The sequence below is a fragment of the Protomyctophum bolini genome (genome assembly GCF_963924005.1).
Source record: "Protomyctophum bolini genome assembly, chromosome: 20".
Classification (NCBI taxonomy): Eukaryota; Metazoa; Chordata; class Actinopteri; order Myctophiformes; family Myctophidae; genus Protomyctophum; species Protomyctophum bolini.
In genome coordinates this window covers 14,579,122-14,594,391 of record NC_137881.1, presented here as the reverse complement: position 1 = coordinate 14,594,391, position 15,270 = coordinate 14,579,122, and the positions used below count along the sequence as shown (strand labels likewise).

At 42.0% G+C, this 15,270-nt stretch overlaps 2 protein-coding genes across 3 annotated transcripts; both read left to right on the top strand.

The window, feature by feature from the left end:
- Window positions 1–1,221: 1,221 nt before the first annotated feature.
- LOC308334918 (uncharacterized protein) lies at window positions 1,222–8,279 on the top strand. 2 transcript variants are annotated; one of them, XM_080791815.1, is made up of 5 exons: window positions 1,222–1,342; window positions 1,540–1,619; window positions 3,037–3,417; window positions 7,473–7,624; window positions 7,860–8,279. In XM_080791815.1, the coding sequence occupies exons 2-5, from the start codon at window positions 1,550–1,552 to the stop codon at window positions 7,998–8,000; spliced, it is 744 nt and encodes a 247-aa protein (XP_080647941.1). In that variant the 5' UTR covers window positions 1,222–1,342; window positions 1,540–1,549; the 3' UTR covers window positions 8,001–8,279. The 2 variants fall into 2 exon arrangements, with proteins under 2 accessions (XP_080647941.1, XP_080647942.1); XM_080791816.1 differs by having other exon boundaries at window positions 1,277–1,342; window positions 3,033–3,417.
- A 773-nt stretch (window positions 8,280–9,052) lies between these two features.
- On the top strand, window positions 9,053–13,391 carry ponzr1 (plac8 onzin related protein 1). Its single transcript, XM_080792134.1, has 4 exons — window positions 9,053–9,445; window positions 11,368–11,469; window positions 11,962–12,113; window positions 12,349–13,391. Exons 2-4 carry the CDS (start codon window positions 11,370–11,372, stop codon window positions 12,448–12,450), a joined length of 354 nt encoding a protein of 117 aa, XP_080648260.1. The 5' UTR covers window positions 9,053–9,445; window positions 11,368–11,369; the 3' UTR covers window positions 12,451–13,391.
- Window positions 13,392–15,270: the final 1,879 nt, after the last annotated feature.

Sequence of the window (15,270 nt, the reverse complement as noted above, 5' to 3'; positions counted from 1 at the left end):
AAGCCAAAATGATAATGTAGCCTAGCTATCAGAGAAATTATAACCTCATTTGTATTGGTAAAATATAATAATTAATTTACTCATTTTCATATTGTACATTAGAGCTAGGTTATACTGTCCCAAATTTAATTCCAGAAGACTGAAAGAACCTCATCTTCAGGGGAAGTTTGAACTAGGATGAACTAAGAATACAGATGCAAAGACACAGGAAGCACCACACATCTAGCCATTCATCTAGCCATGGTTTACATGTCAGTCATGTAGCTTTTTCAGACTTGAATGGCCACTAGCTTTGGCCAGTGTTTGGGTCGATATCAAAGTGTAAGTAAGTAGCTTTGGGAACAACGGTTCCAGAGCCATCAGCAGATCGACAGATCAGGATCATATACTGTAGGCTTATGTTTATGTAGCGTGACTCGCGTGAGGCAGCCTGATGTACACCCCCTGAACATGACGATAGCATGTGTGCCACACGCAGGGTTATCCCTGGTTAATCCTTGATGAGTAGTACCAAGGCTTTGGCTACCATTTTTATAGTCTTTGGTATGACTTAGCCGGGGTTTAAAACCCCAACCTCCCAGTCTCAGGGCTGACTCTCTAACCACAAGGCCTGGTGTAGATAGTGACAGATATAGTGTATAATATTTTGACATCAGGTTTCTTTATCAAGATAAATGGCCATTTAAAAAAAAAAAAATCGAATCAATACCACTATACCAACTAATGAACGAACAATAATGAAGTCTTATACTTATTATAATCATCAGTTCCACAATTCAGTGTGGGGTGGGGACAATGACCTTTACTAATGTAATGCTTCTTTTCTAGCTCTCTCACCATGGAGCATGCACTGCTAGCTCTAATTAGTCAACCCCTGATCATGCCACCCCTGACTTGTAATAACATTTTCAAAGGAGAGGAAGATGTCATGACCACAGGTTTCCAACTGGGTAGCCCGGTTGCAGCCCACAGGGAGGATCGCGCGCGCGCGCGCGCGCGTGTGTGTGTGTGTGTGTGTGTGTGTGTGTGTGTGTGTGTGTGTGTGTGTGCGCGCGCGCGCGCGTGTTTCTCCTTCATCTACCATGGAGGGATGAAATAAATGAAACGGCGTCAGGTTCCTGTTGCTCAGCGCTCCTATTATTGCAGTATTGGTGTTTCATTGCCATCTGGTGTTTACGCCGAGTAAAAGCTGCACCTTCAGATATGGCATTCTTCCCACATCCTGTTTGCTATGAAATCGAAACTTTCCGTTCCCAATAGATGAGAAATACCCTAAGTAAGTGGCAGTTACAGTACGTGGCCGTGCATGTGCTCTTTCCCGCAAATGTCATCACCATCAAGGGTAAGTTAAACAATGTGTCGCTATATCTATATTCATGTTGTTTAGACATTTTAAAATTAAGTTATCATTGTCTGAGGACTGAGATAGAGGTCTAAAGTGCACAGCTATATCTGCTCAGTCTGTAGCAGCGAATTCAGTCTGCTCTGCTGACTAATCAAAAAAAAGACTGTTTTTATGGAATCGAAACTCTTCTTCAGTGCCCAATAGATGCAGAGAAATAGCCTAAGTGGCAGTTCCAGTGCAGTGCTCTTTCCAGAAATTGTCATCAACATCAAGGGTAAGTCAAACAATGTGTTGGTATCTGACTAGTATAGGCTATTCATGTAAATGTTAGACATTTTTAAATGTAGTTAGTTATCATTGTCTCTCTGCTCATTATTATAGCAGCCCCGTGAGGCTACTCTCTCACTTAGCCCTGGTCCAGTCACGTGCTTACAGTCAATACAGTGAGAGACTCGCTGTAAGCACTGGACCAGGGCTACTCTGTCTATACAATCATTTGGTGTGATAAAAAAATCACACCTGTGTGTCAAGGGGGCACACATCATAACACAAACATTGAATGCCAGTATTGAGTGTTTTTGTAAACCCAAAAATGTAATGCCATTGACAATGAATAGTGGATACCACCAGAGCAGAACCTCTGCACCGACTTTTTAAGATACAAAATATTATATAGCGCCACCATATGAGGTCGATTTGTGCAAAACCAATTTATTTATATTACTCCTACAGATTTTGACCAATAATCAGACAAATCAGTACACATTATCTCTTTAGTCATGTTATCAACACGAATCTGTCTGATTTTCCATATTCCATCCTGATTGGCTAAAAGGTTTCCAAAGTTTAAGCGTTTGGAACAAAATGCCTCAAATCATGAACGCAGCATGCGATTTTCGTGACATTTTGCATGCACAAGAAATCCCCCACTTTCACCTGTTTCCACCAGCAGGTCGATTTTTGCAAAGCACATTTTTGGAAAAAAATGCTTCAAATCACAAAAAAAGCATCAGATTGCCATGAAAGGCCTAAGAAGAAATGCCACTCTTCAAATTGGCCTATGATGGCACTACCACAATATCCTACCTGACCTGGCGGAGACCTGTGCTCCGAGGAGCACTTTTTCTAGTTTTTGAGGGGCTATATTCAGCTATAGTGTAGATTTTTATCCTAGCACAAACATTAAATGCCATTGACATTGAAGGGAGAATTTACGTCATATGTTCTCTGAGCAAATCTGCATTTAAGTCCTACACAAACATTAAATTCCCATTGACAATGAATGGAGAATTTACGTCGTATGTAGACGAGCAAATCAGCATTTTTGTCCTACACAAATGAGTGTTGCGCCTGTCACAGACATGTGCAAAGCAAGTTCAGTCAGGAAACTCAGTGCAGTTGCTGCCGGCCATTCATTGGGCCACCTCAGCATCACATTACATCACATTCTGATTCTGGGACTGATGCGCTAAAGTGCCTAAAAAGAAGATCCAATTCATTGCCAAACCATAATAGTTGTTCATTTTATATTCAATAAATATATATTCCATCCATTCATGAGTTGTCCTGATTGAAATGAATAGTCAAATTCAGTATAGTAAAAAAGAAAAAAAAGAAAAGCTTAAAAGAAATTCTAGATAAAATCCAACCTAGCATCTCACTGTTTAACTTTGTTTCATCGTCTTAGACAGAAATGGACAAAGAACAATTGCTCCCACCACCAGCCTACAACCCCCAGGACCAGCCCAGTGACCCAACAGCCTACATCGGCCAGCAGCAACCTCCACCCTACAACCCCCAGCACCAGCCAACAGCTTACAATCCCCAGCAACAGCAACCAGCCTACTTCCCCCAGCAACAGCAACCAGCCTACTTCCCCCAGCAACAGCAACCAGCCTACTTCCCCCAGCAACAGCAACCAGCCTACATCGTCCAGCAACAGCCACAAACCTACATTGTCCAGCAACAGCCACCACCAACCGTCATGGTTACCACCACCACCCAACAGTTACGGCTGCAGTCAGCACGATGGAGCTCCGACATGTGTGACTGCTGCTCCGATATGGACACCTGTAAGTTCAATTTATATTTGCCTTTGAGCAGTGGTTCTCAACCTGTGGGCTGGGGCCACTTGATTGTTTACGCCTCGTGACATGCTCCATATATGGCCAATACAGAATTCATTCCATATGTTGATCTGACCTCATCAAACCCTGTGCACCCAAGACACGCTCCGCCCGGCGAAAACTAACTTGGCTGTCCCGAGGCCCCGCCTGGTTTTACTAATTAGTGGAGCTGACTGAGAAAAGCGACGCCCCCTCTGCACTGTAGTTCACTCCCACTCTCCTAGACCAGGAAATGTCGTGCACAGACATTTAGAGGGGCAAGTGCTCAAGTGAAAAAAGGGCACCTTGTGCAGCGCGTGGAACCGGCCGGTTGCCTTAATAGTGTGAGATTTATAGATTTTGGGGCCTAAATAATATATTAGAAGCTTTTTTTTGTATTAAGAATTGATCAATGTAGGGGCACGGTGGCACAGTTGGTAGTTCTGTCGCCTCACAGCTAGAAGGTCCTGGGTTCGATTCCCGCTGGGGACGCTGTGGGCACTGGCGGTGTGTTCCCTCCTCCGCTCCATCAGTGCCCATACCCGAGGCGGGGGTTGGCGTTAGGGCCTTTCTGTGTGGAGTTTGCATGTTCTCCCCGTGTCCCCTAGGGTAGATACCCTCACAAAAACATGCCGTAATCCTGGTCTCTAAAACTACCTCCCCCTGGCCAGCCGGGGCGCCTGATGGAGGGGAAAGGAACTGGTCGGAATAACGTGTCCCTTCCACGCGCTACGTCCGGCCGGGGAAATTCCCCTCTGTCAGGTGAAAAGAAGCAGCTTGGACTCCTCATGCATAGAAGGAGGCATGAGGTCAGTCCGCTGCCCCCCCAGGTTGGCAGAGGAAGTGTAGCGCCCAGGATTACATTAGATAATTGGCACTGGGTGAAAAGAAAACTGGGTTACAAAATCGTGGGATAAAAATTAAAGAAAAAATAATTGATCAATGTCACCATGGTCCACATATGTACACTGTACAATTTTTTTAAAATAATTGTACAGTATATAGTATCAAAAGGGCACATGTCCAGAAGGCAAGGCTTCTCGCCCTCAGGGTGTCTTACTGGTATTGTGGAATATACAGTGGAATCCCCAAATAAAACTCCAAGCCAGAACGCAATCGATTGATTGATCATTCAAATTAACATGGTCTGAAAATGTACACGGCCCACCTATCTTAATATGTGTCTCCTAACACTCAAGTCACTGGGTCAAGTCACTGTGTCAAATGCGATTATTTATGTTCCAAGGTTACTATGAGGCAGACGCAGACACCACACCCTTGTTCACCTTGTTTCATTCTTAAAATTCTACTGGATTTAAAGTCATAACAATAGTATGGCGTTGAACATTTAAAAAGCTTAATTCAAACTTACACATGATGCCATTGTTAAAGGTCACTACTGCTATATACCGTAGGTGACGTTGGACATGACATGTTTTTAAATTCCATAGCCTTGTCAGGCAGTGTGACTCCTATCATTGTTTACATAACAATACCTAGCAGAAACTCACTTACACAGCTAACACCGTAGCTATGGTTACACATTCAGATCTGACTGTTATCTGTTTACAAAAGGAACATCTCACCACCACCTCCTTTAACTTCAGCAGTAACACTCATTTAGTTTCCACAAGACATGCATACTGTATCTCAGACATTGGCCCTCATTTATCAACCGTGTGTACGCCAAAATATGGGTGCACGCCGAAATTACCGACATTTTCGGCATTTACCATTTCCGGCAAAGCTTGAAATTGAACTTGAGTAGGACAAAAGGTCACGTCTCGTCGGGAGCTGTCGTACGCTTTGTCCTCACCAGTTTTTCTGTCGTAGAACAGCGGAGAGGCTGTCACAGGCATCTAGGCATGTATTCACTCCTAAAATGTTAATATAAAACTGTATAATATTGGCTACATGTAAACAAAGAAAAAGAAAAGAAAAAAGGAATAGACCTGTCCTACAAGATGTGTCTTTGTGTCATATGAAATTAAATTAGTAGGGGATTTCCAACTTTACAATTAAAATCGCGCTTAAGCCATTTAAACAGTGTTTTGCATGAACGCATGCCGGTGCCCCCCCTGGAAGTTACTTCCATGATGGATCGAGAGGCATTTGCAGTGCTGCAGCTATAGTCAAGTCTACCAACCAACGGGTAGGCTATAGTGCAATCTACAGCCATGTCTTTCTCGAGTTACATCTCGCAGTTTTAAGGATAAACCTGACGTGTCGCTCGAATGCCAAATGTGCCGTGCTGGCGTACCAGCGCAAGTACAGGGGACCGTCTGACCGCATCGGAGATAGGTAGGCTAAGCCAGCCAGGCTGCCAGCCCACCAGTGCCAGTGCATGAGGCTGGACATATTGACAGACAGCCCAGCCACTGCAGCGACTATAGCGAGGTAATCTAAATAGATTGTCATAAACGTGCATGGTCACGGTGTCATGAACGGACCACAGTGATAGAGAGAGACAGACAGGTCAGGAGAGGAGGAGATGTTGCAAAACAGCAGCGTGTGTGTGTGGCTGTGTGCGCCTATTTGTTATTTAATTAATGGTTCACATGCAGGTTCAGGTTTTCGTTAACAAATATATTGTTGTAGGCTATATTAAATGAATAAATAATTTAATCATTTAATATAGGCTACAACTAACAACACACAACAGGTGGATCAAATGATTGACTGTGCAAATTAGCATGCGGGGGGGGCAGCACATCCCCGGCCGATAGGTGTGAAGTGTGAACGGTTTGGGGGACCATTAACAAAGGCGGCTTGCATGCTGTGGTTTACTAACAAGACATTTGCATGCACAAGGCTCGAAGTTAAACTGGGCCAGCTGTAAACTGGCCCGTGGCCCAATGGACCCTACGCCGGTGACACAGTGACAATTGCTTGCAATTAAGTTGCGATATGTGCGTGCGTGTGTGTGGGTGAGGCGGGCAGCAAGGCAAGCGAGGCGAGAGGAGAAAAGCGTTCGTTCTTTATTTATTTAACACACCATGGGCTTGCAAGTTGCGTGTGCGTGCGTCTGTGTGTGTGTGTGTGTGTGTATGAGAGGGAAACGTTTTTATTGACTTTTTTCGTCATGTAACTATGGTTCCAAGGTCGTACTGCAGTGGTTCATGTCGCAAAAACGAGGGCGAGGCTTGATTTCATAGGGCGTGCCAGATTGATTTCAATCGTCACATTTATTAACGTCAGAACGAAATTAAGGAAGGATCAGCTGTTTGCGATCAAATGCCGTGGCGACGTGGGTGTACTACGAAACCTGCACTCGAATCTGTGGCAGATTTTACACTCGATTGATAAATGAGGGCCATTGACACTAAAGATTGTCCACCTTCCTCTGGCAGGTAAATGTTCGGGCAGGTGTAGGTATTTGGCATAAAGACAAATGGGGTATGACATTTTTTGATCGCACAGCCCCAGTAAGTAAAAAGAAAGTGGGCATGACCTTTGGGCAAGTAGAACATGACCTACGGGCAATTGCCTCTGAGACCTTAGTGTCAATCCCTGCATCTATACTAGTGACACTACACATTATAACACAAGTTACCAATCAAAGCAAATCACAATAATACATTACATTTGTCCTTTCATAGTTCAGATTATTATGTTTCACACACTAGAAATCAATGTTTCTCATATACTGTTTATTCATTCTTATTTATTTTTAAGGAATGTCACCTGAAGAAGGTCAGTAGACCGAAAGCTTGCTAAATAAATACATTGAATGTGCGCAGATCTGAGTGTGCGGAGCTTCCCTTTATTTTTTCTCAAGGAATGTCACAGGAAAAGTAAGCAGTCAGTAATAGAAACCTTTCAAGTTTTCTGAAAACAAACAAACTCACAAGACAAACCCAACCCCCTACACCAAGAGGAGTGCAAGAGGGCATCGTATGCCCACGGCTGGACTGGCTGGCGCTGTGGGAAAAAAAGAGATATTAATCATTGTACAAGTCTACAAGACACCTTTGTTTATAGCTGACCACCTTGCTCTCGCTCCCTCTTCTCAATCCCTCTAGGTTGTTGCGGCTACTGGTGTTTTCCCTGCATGCAGTGCCAGACAGCCGGTGACTTTGGCTGGTGCTGCTGCATGCCAATACTGGATGGTCTGTCCTGCATGGTGGTGTCCTGCCTCCTCCGTGGCTCCATGAGAGAGAGATACGGAATCCAAGTAAGATCCTCGACCTCACTGATTGTGAGAATTTGATCAAAACACCTTTTGTTCCAAAGGGAGAGATACAGGATACTCTTTGTTCTAGTTAAAACAAAATTGGTGGTTGCTCATGGCAGTTATGGTCTCAGTTCCAGAAACCCAACGAGGCAAATGTCAGTGTAGTTTTGAAACTGTGGAGTTCACTACTTGATACCCTCTCCAACTTCCTTCCTTCCTTTCCTCACCCATGCAGGGTTCATTCTGCGATGACTGCTGGAAGCTCCTCTGCTGTTACGTGTGTGCCTGGTGCCAGATGTCTCGGGAAGTGAAGATCAGAAAACGTGCTGGGCAAACAGCCAACACTGTGGTCACCACGCAAGTTATTAGTGGCTAAGATCTGTCCAATCATTTCCTTTGACCTTGACCCATACTAGATACTGTACACTTATAAGGTATGGGCGGGATGGCTTTAGACTGCCTGACCACCAGAGTAGATGTCTGCATGGTCTTCACATGTTACAGTTGTTATCATTTCAGGTTGAAATGTTTCATGTTTAATGTTATCATTTAAATTTTGTATTTTCAGGATGTTTAAACGAGTCTTTAAGTAAACGGTACACAAAAACGTACACAATTTGTTTTGACGTAAGTCATTCAATAAGTCATTCATCAACATGTGTCTGTTTCTATGTTGAATATAAAGGGAGGAGAGACACATCCACACCCACAACTGCTAAAAAGGTGCTAAAAATATAACATGAGAACTTAAAGGACAACTTTAGTGTTTTTTCAACCAAGGTTCATGTGTTAGGTTGTTATTAGAGAAAGTAAAAGATGAGTGTTTTTATCATTTGCTGCTTTCTTTCGTTTTATGGATTTTAGCTGTTTTGACAGGGGGGGGGGGGGGGGGGGCATTAGAGCATGGTGCTAAATATGTATTTATTTTTACAAAATATTTTTATCATTTACTATAGTCCTACTAGACCCCAAGAAATGACATCTGGCCACAAAATATCACAGGATCTACTGAATATGAAGGTAGCCTACTGGGGGGAAGCCACACTGTGTGTTATAGGCTCATCTTGCGCGGAGGAGAGCGCTTCCGAAAGCTGGCCGTCGCGCAAGTCGTCCGCGGAAGTGGAGCTTTTTTTCCATCCACCAGCTGTCTAAAAACCCGTTTTTTAAACTGCGTGCAGCCGAAAACGTGCGCAGGTGTTTTGATAGTCTGGCAGCACCTACAGAGAGAGAGAAAGAGAGAGTCATAGCCGCCCTTTGATCCATCCCCCCTGGTTGTAAGTTCACTTAAGTTCACTTTCAGTTCACTTCCGCGGACGACTTGCGCGACGGCCAGCTTCCCGGAAGCGCTCTCCTCCGCGCAAGTCGTCCGCGGAAGTGGAGCTTTTTTTCCATCCACCAGCTGTCTAAAAACCCGGTTTTTAAGCTGCGCGCAGCCGAAAACGTGCGCAGGTTTTTTGATAGTGTGGCAGCACAGTGTGCCTCCACTACATGTCCTCTGCCTAAACACCAGGTGGTGATGAAACACCATGTAGGCCTACTGCATTAGGAGCAGTGAACTATTCAAATCATCAACTGCTGTTGGTGATCATTAAACGTGCGCAGGTGTTTTGATAGTCTGGCAGCACCTACAGAGAGAGAGAAAGAGAGAGTCATAGCCCCCCTTTGATCCATCCCCCCTGGTTATAACTAAGTTCACTTAAGTTCACTTTCAGTTCACTTGCTCTTGGGTAGAAGAACTAGCGGTTGGACTGATTTAGGGAGCTATTTCTCAAAGTTATTTTCTTGTATATTGTGCAGATACAATTAAAGCCATCATAAAAGGTAAGACAAAGAATGTGTTCTATTTAAATATAAATGTTAGATAAAAGAAGGTTAATTTTAGTGTTGGGGAATTTTGGCCATGTATACATCTCTAGAGTTAGAAAATATGTAATAGCATTTAATTGACGGGTCAACAGCCTATATAAAATTAATATTACTTACTGGTTTGGGATAGGATAGTGAATGCGTTTGGCACAAGGGGAAAGTGGAAAAGTGAATGGGTTAGCAATTTTGCCAACCATAAAGGTATTTTCCATGCTGGTATAAAGCTACTACAAATATGTAATGGTAAAATAAATGCTATTCTTTGCATTATTACCTATACAATACAGTACATTTATTAGTTTAATAGTTTGTTTTTTCTTTCCATACAAAACATTCTTAGTTCATCAGTTTCTTCTTTTTCTTATTCTGGAAAAAAAAAAGGGTATAGACTGAAGCCTAGGCTTATTACGTCTACCCTTTTGTCCATTAAATTAAAATAATAAAAATGAAAATATATATGTACATCCCTTTTACAGGTCCTCAAACAACATTTCTACTGAACAGTGCAACATTCATGTTTCTTTTCCTTTTTGTATTTCTTTTTTTATTTATTTTCTTTCTGAATAACAAGCAAAAAAACCAATATGCTAATAAAAGTCACAGTAGTAACATGAAGTAGTAGTTCCTTTACTCTGTATAGCTATTTAATACTTAATCAATTTCGTTGCAGTCAAGTGATTTCTTGTTCTTAAATTCACTTACTATGTCCATCACTTCCTTTTCGTTTGCTCTATTCAAAATCATGGTTTGTTCGTTTCTAATTTCATCTTCAAAGCCACCCTTGTCACAAGGTACACCAATGCCTTTGGCTGAGTTGGGACCCATATTTACAAAATACTCATTGAACTCATCAGCGACCTCTTTTCTGTCATTTACAATTTCATCTTGATTTTTAACAAAGTGGTTTGGAAGTTCAACATTTCCTTTTCTTTTTTTTATTATTTCGTTTATCACTTTCCATGTCCCTTTGATATTGGTTCTGTTTACAATTTACAATTTACAATTTAGGCATTTAGCAGACGCTCTTAATCCAGAGCGACTGTTTAATTCCAGCAGTTTACTATAGTAAATTTGTATTTAAATGTGTATACTATAGTGAATTTGCATGTAAAAAATTTAAATTGTGAAAAAGCACCTGTTGCCTATAGTGAATATCACTTATAGGCAACAGGTGCTTTTTCACAATTTAAAATTTTAACCCATCCAATCCGGGAAATTTTTAACCCCAATCCGGGAAATCATCCGTGTCATTTACTGTCGGTGAGGAAGCTTTCCATAGCCTATAAAGTGAACATTATGTGAAAATATGAAAATACATGATTTGCATTTGGCAAAGTGACTTGCATTTGGCATTAGCCAATCACTCATCCTATCAGTGCTGTGAACGGGGAAAAAAACCGATTTAGTCTTTTTTTGTTCGTTTTGAGGGGGACGAGGCGCTAGCCCCTCCAATGCATGGCTTTCCAAAATTACGTTACGTGGCAGCCAAGTCTATGGACTTTTAATGTTTGTTTAGAGCCTAATAATTATAAATTCCCTGTCGTCAGCCAAATCTATGGACTTTAATGTTTGTTTAGGGCTAGTAAATGACGACGTAAGACGTCATCTCACTGATATAAAATATAAATACATCTTATAATAACTTTCATTCCTTGAAATGCCCCCAGAAACATGCACCGGTTTGATTCTTTTTTTGCATGCATTGCTATTTATATTTACAGTCCAATACATTGTCTTTTGCAGTGTCATCAAATGTAATCATGTGTGGAAAAAGTCTCAAATTTAAATAAAATCTAAAATAAAATAGATGCAGTAAATGCATAACACATAGTTAGAACTCCTTCTCCTCTCTTTAATTTGTCCTCATCTTCTTATAGACATGGCCAGACAGCAGCAGCCACTCATGGTGCAGCCACCAGCCCAAAACTCAACAGGCTGGAGCACTGGCATTTGTGACTGCTGCACGGATATGGGAGTCTGTAAGTTATCTATGAACCATTTGTTTTGGCACTATAGTAGGACCCTTGACCTGACAACATTTCAGGGAAACATTTTCGTCAGGAAAGAAAATCCTGCAAATTAGAATTTTCTCCAAAACACACTTTTGGCTCCTCCTACAGATTTTGTCCAGATTACCTGAATTGAGTTCAGATTATGTTTCACACACTAGAAATCAATGTTTCTCATATACTGTTTATTCATTCTTATTTATTTTTAAGGAATGTCACAGGAAAAGTAAGCAGTCAGTAATAGAAACCTTTCAAGTTTTCTGAAAACAAACAAACAAACAAACTCACAAGACAAACCCAACCCCCTACACCAAGAGGAGTGCAAGAGGGCATCGTATGCCCACGGCTGGACTGGCTGGCGCTGTGGGAAAAAAAGAGATATTAATCATTGTACAAGTCTACAAGACACCTTTGTTTATAGCTGACCACCTTGCTCTCGCTCCCTCTTCTCAATCCCTCTAGGTTGTTGCGGCTCCTGGTGTTTTCCCTGCATGCAGTGCAAGGCAACCGGTGACTTTGGCTGGTGCTGCTGCTGGCCAATACTGGATCCTATGTCCTGCATGGTGGTGTCCTGCTGCCTCCGTGGCTCCATGAGAGAGAGATACGGAATCCAAGTAAGATCCTCGACCTCACTGATTGTGAGAATTTGATCAAAACACCTTTTGTTCCAAAGGGAGAGATACAGGATACTCTTTGTTCTAGTTAAAACAAAATCGGTGGTTGCTCATGGCAGTTATGGTCTCAGTTCCAGAAACCCAACGAGGCAAATGTCAGTGTGGTTTTGAAACTGTGGAGTTCACTACTTGATACCCTCTCCAACTTCCTTCCTTCCCTTCCTCACCCATGCAGGGTTCATGCTGCGGTGACTGCTGTATGCTCTCCTGCTGTTACGTGCTTGCCTGGTGCCAGATGTCTCGGGAAGTGAAGATCAGAAAAGTTATTCGTGGCTAAGATCTGTCCAATCATTTCCTTTGACCTTGACCCATACTAGATACTGTACACTTAAGGTATGGGCGGGATGGCGGGATCCCGGGATGGCCGGGATGGCTCACATGATAATTTTTAGATGTTATCTTTAGACATTCATGTTTACAGATCTAAACACACCACTGATAGGTATTTCGGGACTCATTTGTAGATCTGTTATTTGGTGAATGAAGGTGTCGTGTTCCATGTGTCTTGTTTTCATCTCACTTCATGCCCTGGGTTCCACTGAGTATTACTTCTGGCCCCGCCAGTGTGTACCGGTACATAAAATAATTGTTTTGTTTCTCTTCCCATAACACCCATGCAGCCTCTGTGAAACAACATGTTTTTGCCCTTGAAGTTAGTATTCTCTCGCAGACTTATATTCTACTAACTTCACTTGGTGCAGTTCTTGCCCTGTCACCCGGTTCCACTAACTGATATTCATATCAGGACTATCTCTGCCCCGTGAGATATTTTCTGTATGCAATATTCTGTGACGTCTTGCATTATCTGTCCCTTTGTAAACAAGTGTTGTTTGACACGTTTGTCTGTGTATTGATTACGATATGCTATATTAACCATGTTCATCTTGGACATGGTGAGAGATCTTTGTGAAACGCTGTCCGGACTACCATCTTCTCTCCCAGTAATGGGTAATATATCTGATGGAAAATCCTCAAAGTTCTGCTTGTGTGCTGTCTTCCTTGTGTCGGTCAAATTCATTCTAAGGTATTCTGGTTAACTTGACTTACCTTGACTTTTACTCATTTTAGTCTAAAAGGTTTTATAACCATTTCTGTAAATTGTTACAGGCCCTCTGCCTCGTTTTTTGGTGTATTTATTGTAATTAGATTACTTTAAAACGTATTTTTACAGTTCCGGAGTTTCAGCTTCGCTATCGATGGTATTAAGTTATTAAAGTCCTTTCCTACTTATCATACAGATATTAATTTTCATAATTAGGGCTATGTATCCCTTAGAAATACATAACAACCACATCTTCCACACCACAACTATCTGCACACCTCAAGATAGAGAGCCACAGATGACAGTCATCAGTGTTACGAAACTCTAGTCTAAAGCATGCTGGTCAGAACAGCGGTCCGGTCTGAGACAACTAATTAAAGCTCTCTTTTCAGACAACAATAAACAGTGAGACCATAGATGATCCTGAAATATTTAACACGTTATATAGTCAAGCATGTTTTCTTTTTGGCCTGGACCTCTGGCCTAGCGGTCCAGGCACCCTCAATGTAACTTTGCGTCAGACTTTCCACCTTAGAGGAAAGCCTGGTCTGTGTTCCTAAATCCTCCGTGTTCATCCGGTCGCTGTGAGAAATAACAAAAGAGCTCTATTGAATGTAAATGTCTGCACGCATAACACACACACACACGCACGCACGCACGCACACACACACACACACACACACACACACACACACACACACACACACACACACACACACACACACACACACACACACACATGCACACACACGATGTGACAGCATATTTTCCTACCACTGCGGATTACACAGCGACATGCAAATTAATTTTGTTATGAAAATAACAAAACTGGTCTCTGATCTGGAAGCAGCAAGTGTAAACAAGATAGAGATGAAAATTGCTAGCCATGCCACCCATTTAAATGTGTTTATCTTTGAAAAATAAACACAAAAAACATTTTTAAAACATTTTTCTTATTGTTGTTCCCCAATTATTGTTTATCATTTCAATAAAAAATCAGGCCTGCACAAAACAAAGGGTATTGTAGCCATTTACAAATCCACAAATTATAACAGAGACAGTATTTGGAATTAAATTATTCTATTTTCGAATAGTTTATTGGCGCTTCTTAAAATAGCATCTCTCATACCAACTGCAGTACAGTACAGTACAGTACAGTACAGTACAGTACAGTACAGTACAGTACCAGTACAGTACCATATAGGCCGAATGCCGGTCGAATTCTAGTAATAATAATAATTGTAAGTAGTTGAATAATTATTTGCTATGGAGTTGGTAATTTGTGTTATTTTGTATTTTATTATTTCAACTGAAGCAAATTGACAGTGCGAAGAAATATTCTCTCATGGGGGTCCTTGGCATATATTATCAAATGGGGGTCCACAGGCTAATGAGTGTCAATTTGGGGGTCCTTGACATGAAAAAGTTTGGGAACCACTGTTGTAGTAGGCTACAAGTGTAATACCAATAATTAATAAAATAAATAAATTATGTTGGTGGGTGCTCCTAATTGTTTTCTGGTGCGCCTTAATTCTGAAATTGGTAGCATACTACCAAGTAAAAAAGTAAATTTCGAGCGATACTACCAAGTAAAAAAGTAAATTTCGAGCCCTGGTACAGTACAGTACAGTACAGTACAGGCCGAAGGCCGGTCGAATTCTAGTAATTCTACTATAAACGACTTCATATTCGACACACGCGTTCCATACCCCCGCAGAGAGTGCAGTGCCCGGTATTGACCCACGGCCCTCCATAACCAGCACAAAAGGCTCTGCTCAGGCTCTTCCAGTGGGCCTAATCAGCCTAAATCCCCTCACCTGTGCAATTTCCAGCCTCAGTCAATTGATTGCCATGGCAACCCCACACCTGACAATTGATTAGCCTACTTAACCAGTCCACTTTTCACAGTCTGTATCTGCCTGTGTCTGAAGAGGGCAAACTTTTCACAGTCAGTCAGTTTGCCCTCTTCACACACAAGCATATAGAGATCTCCATGTGGGACACAGACAGATAGTTAAAACGGGTGCTATGACAAGTTGACACAGGTATTATTAG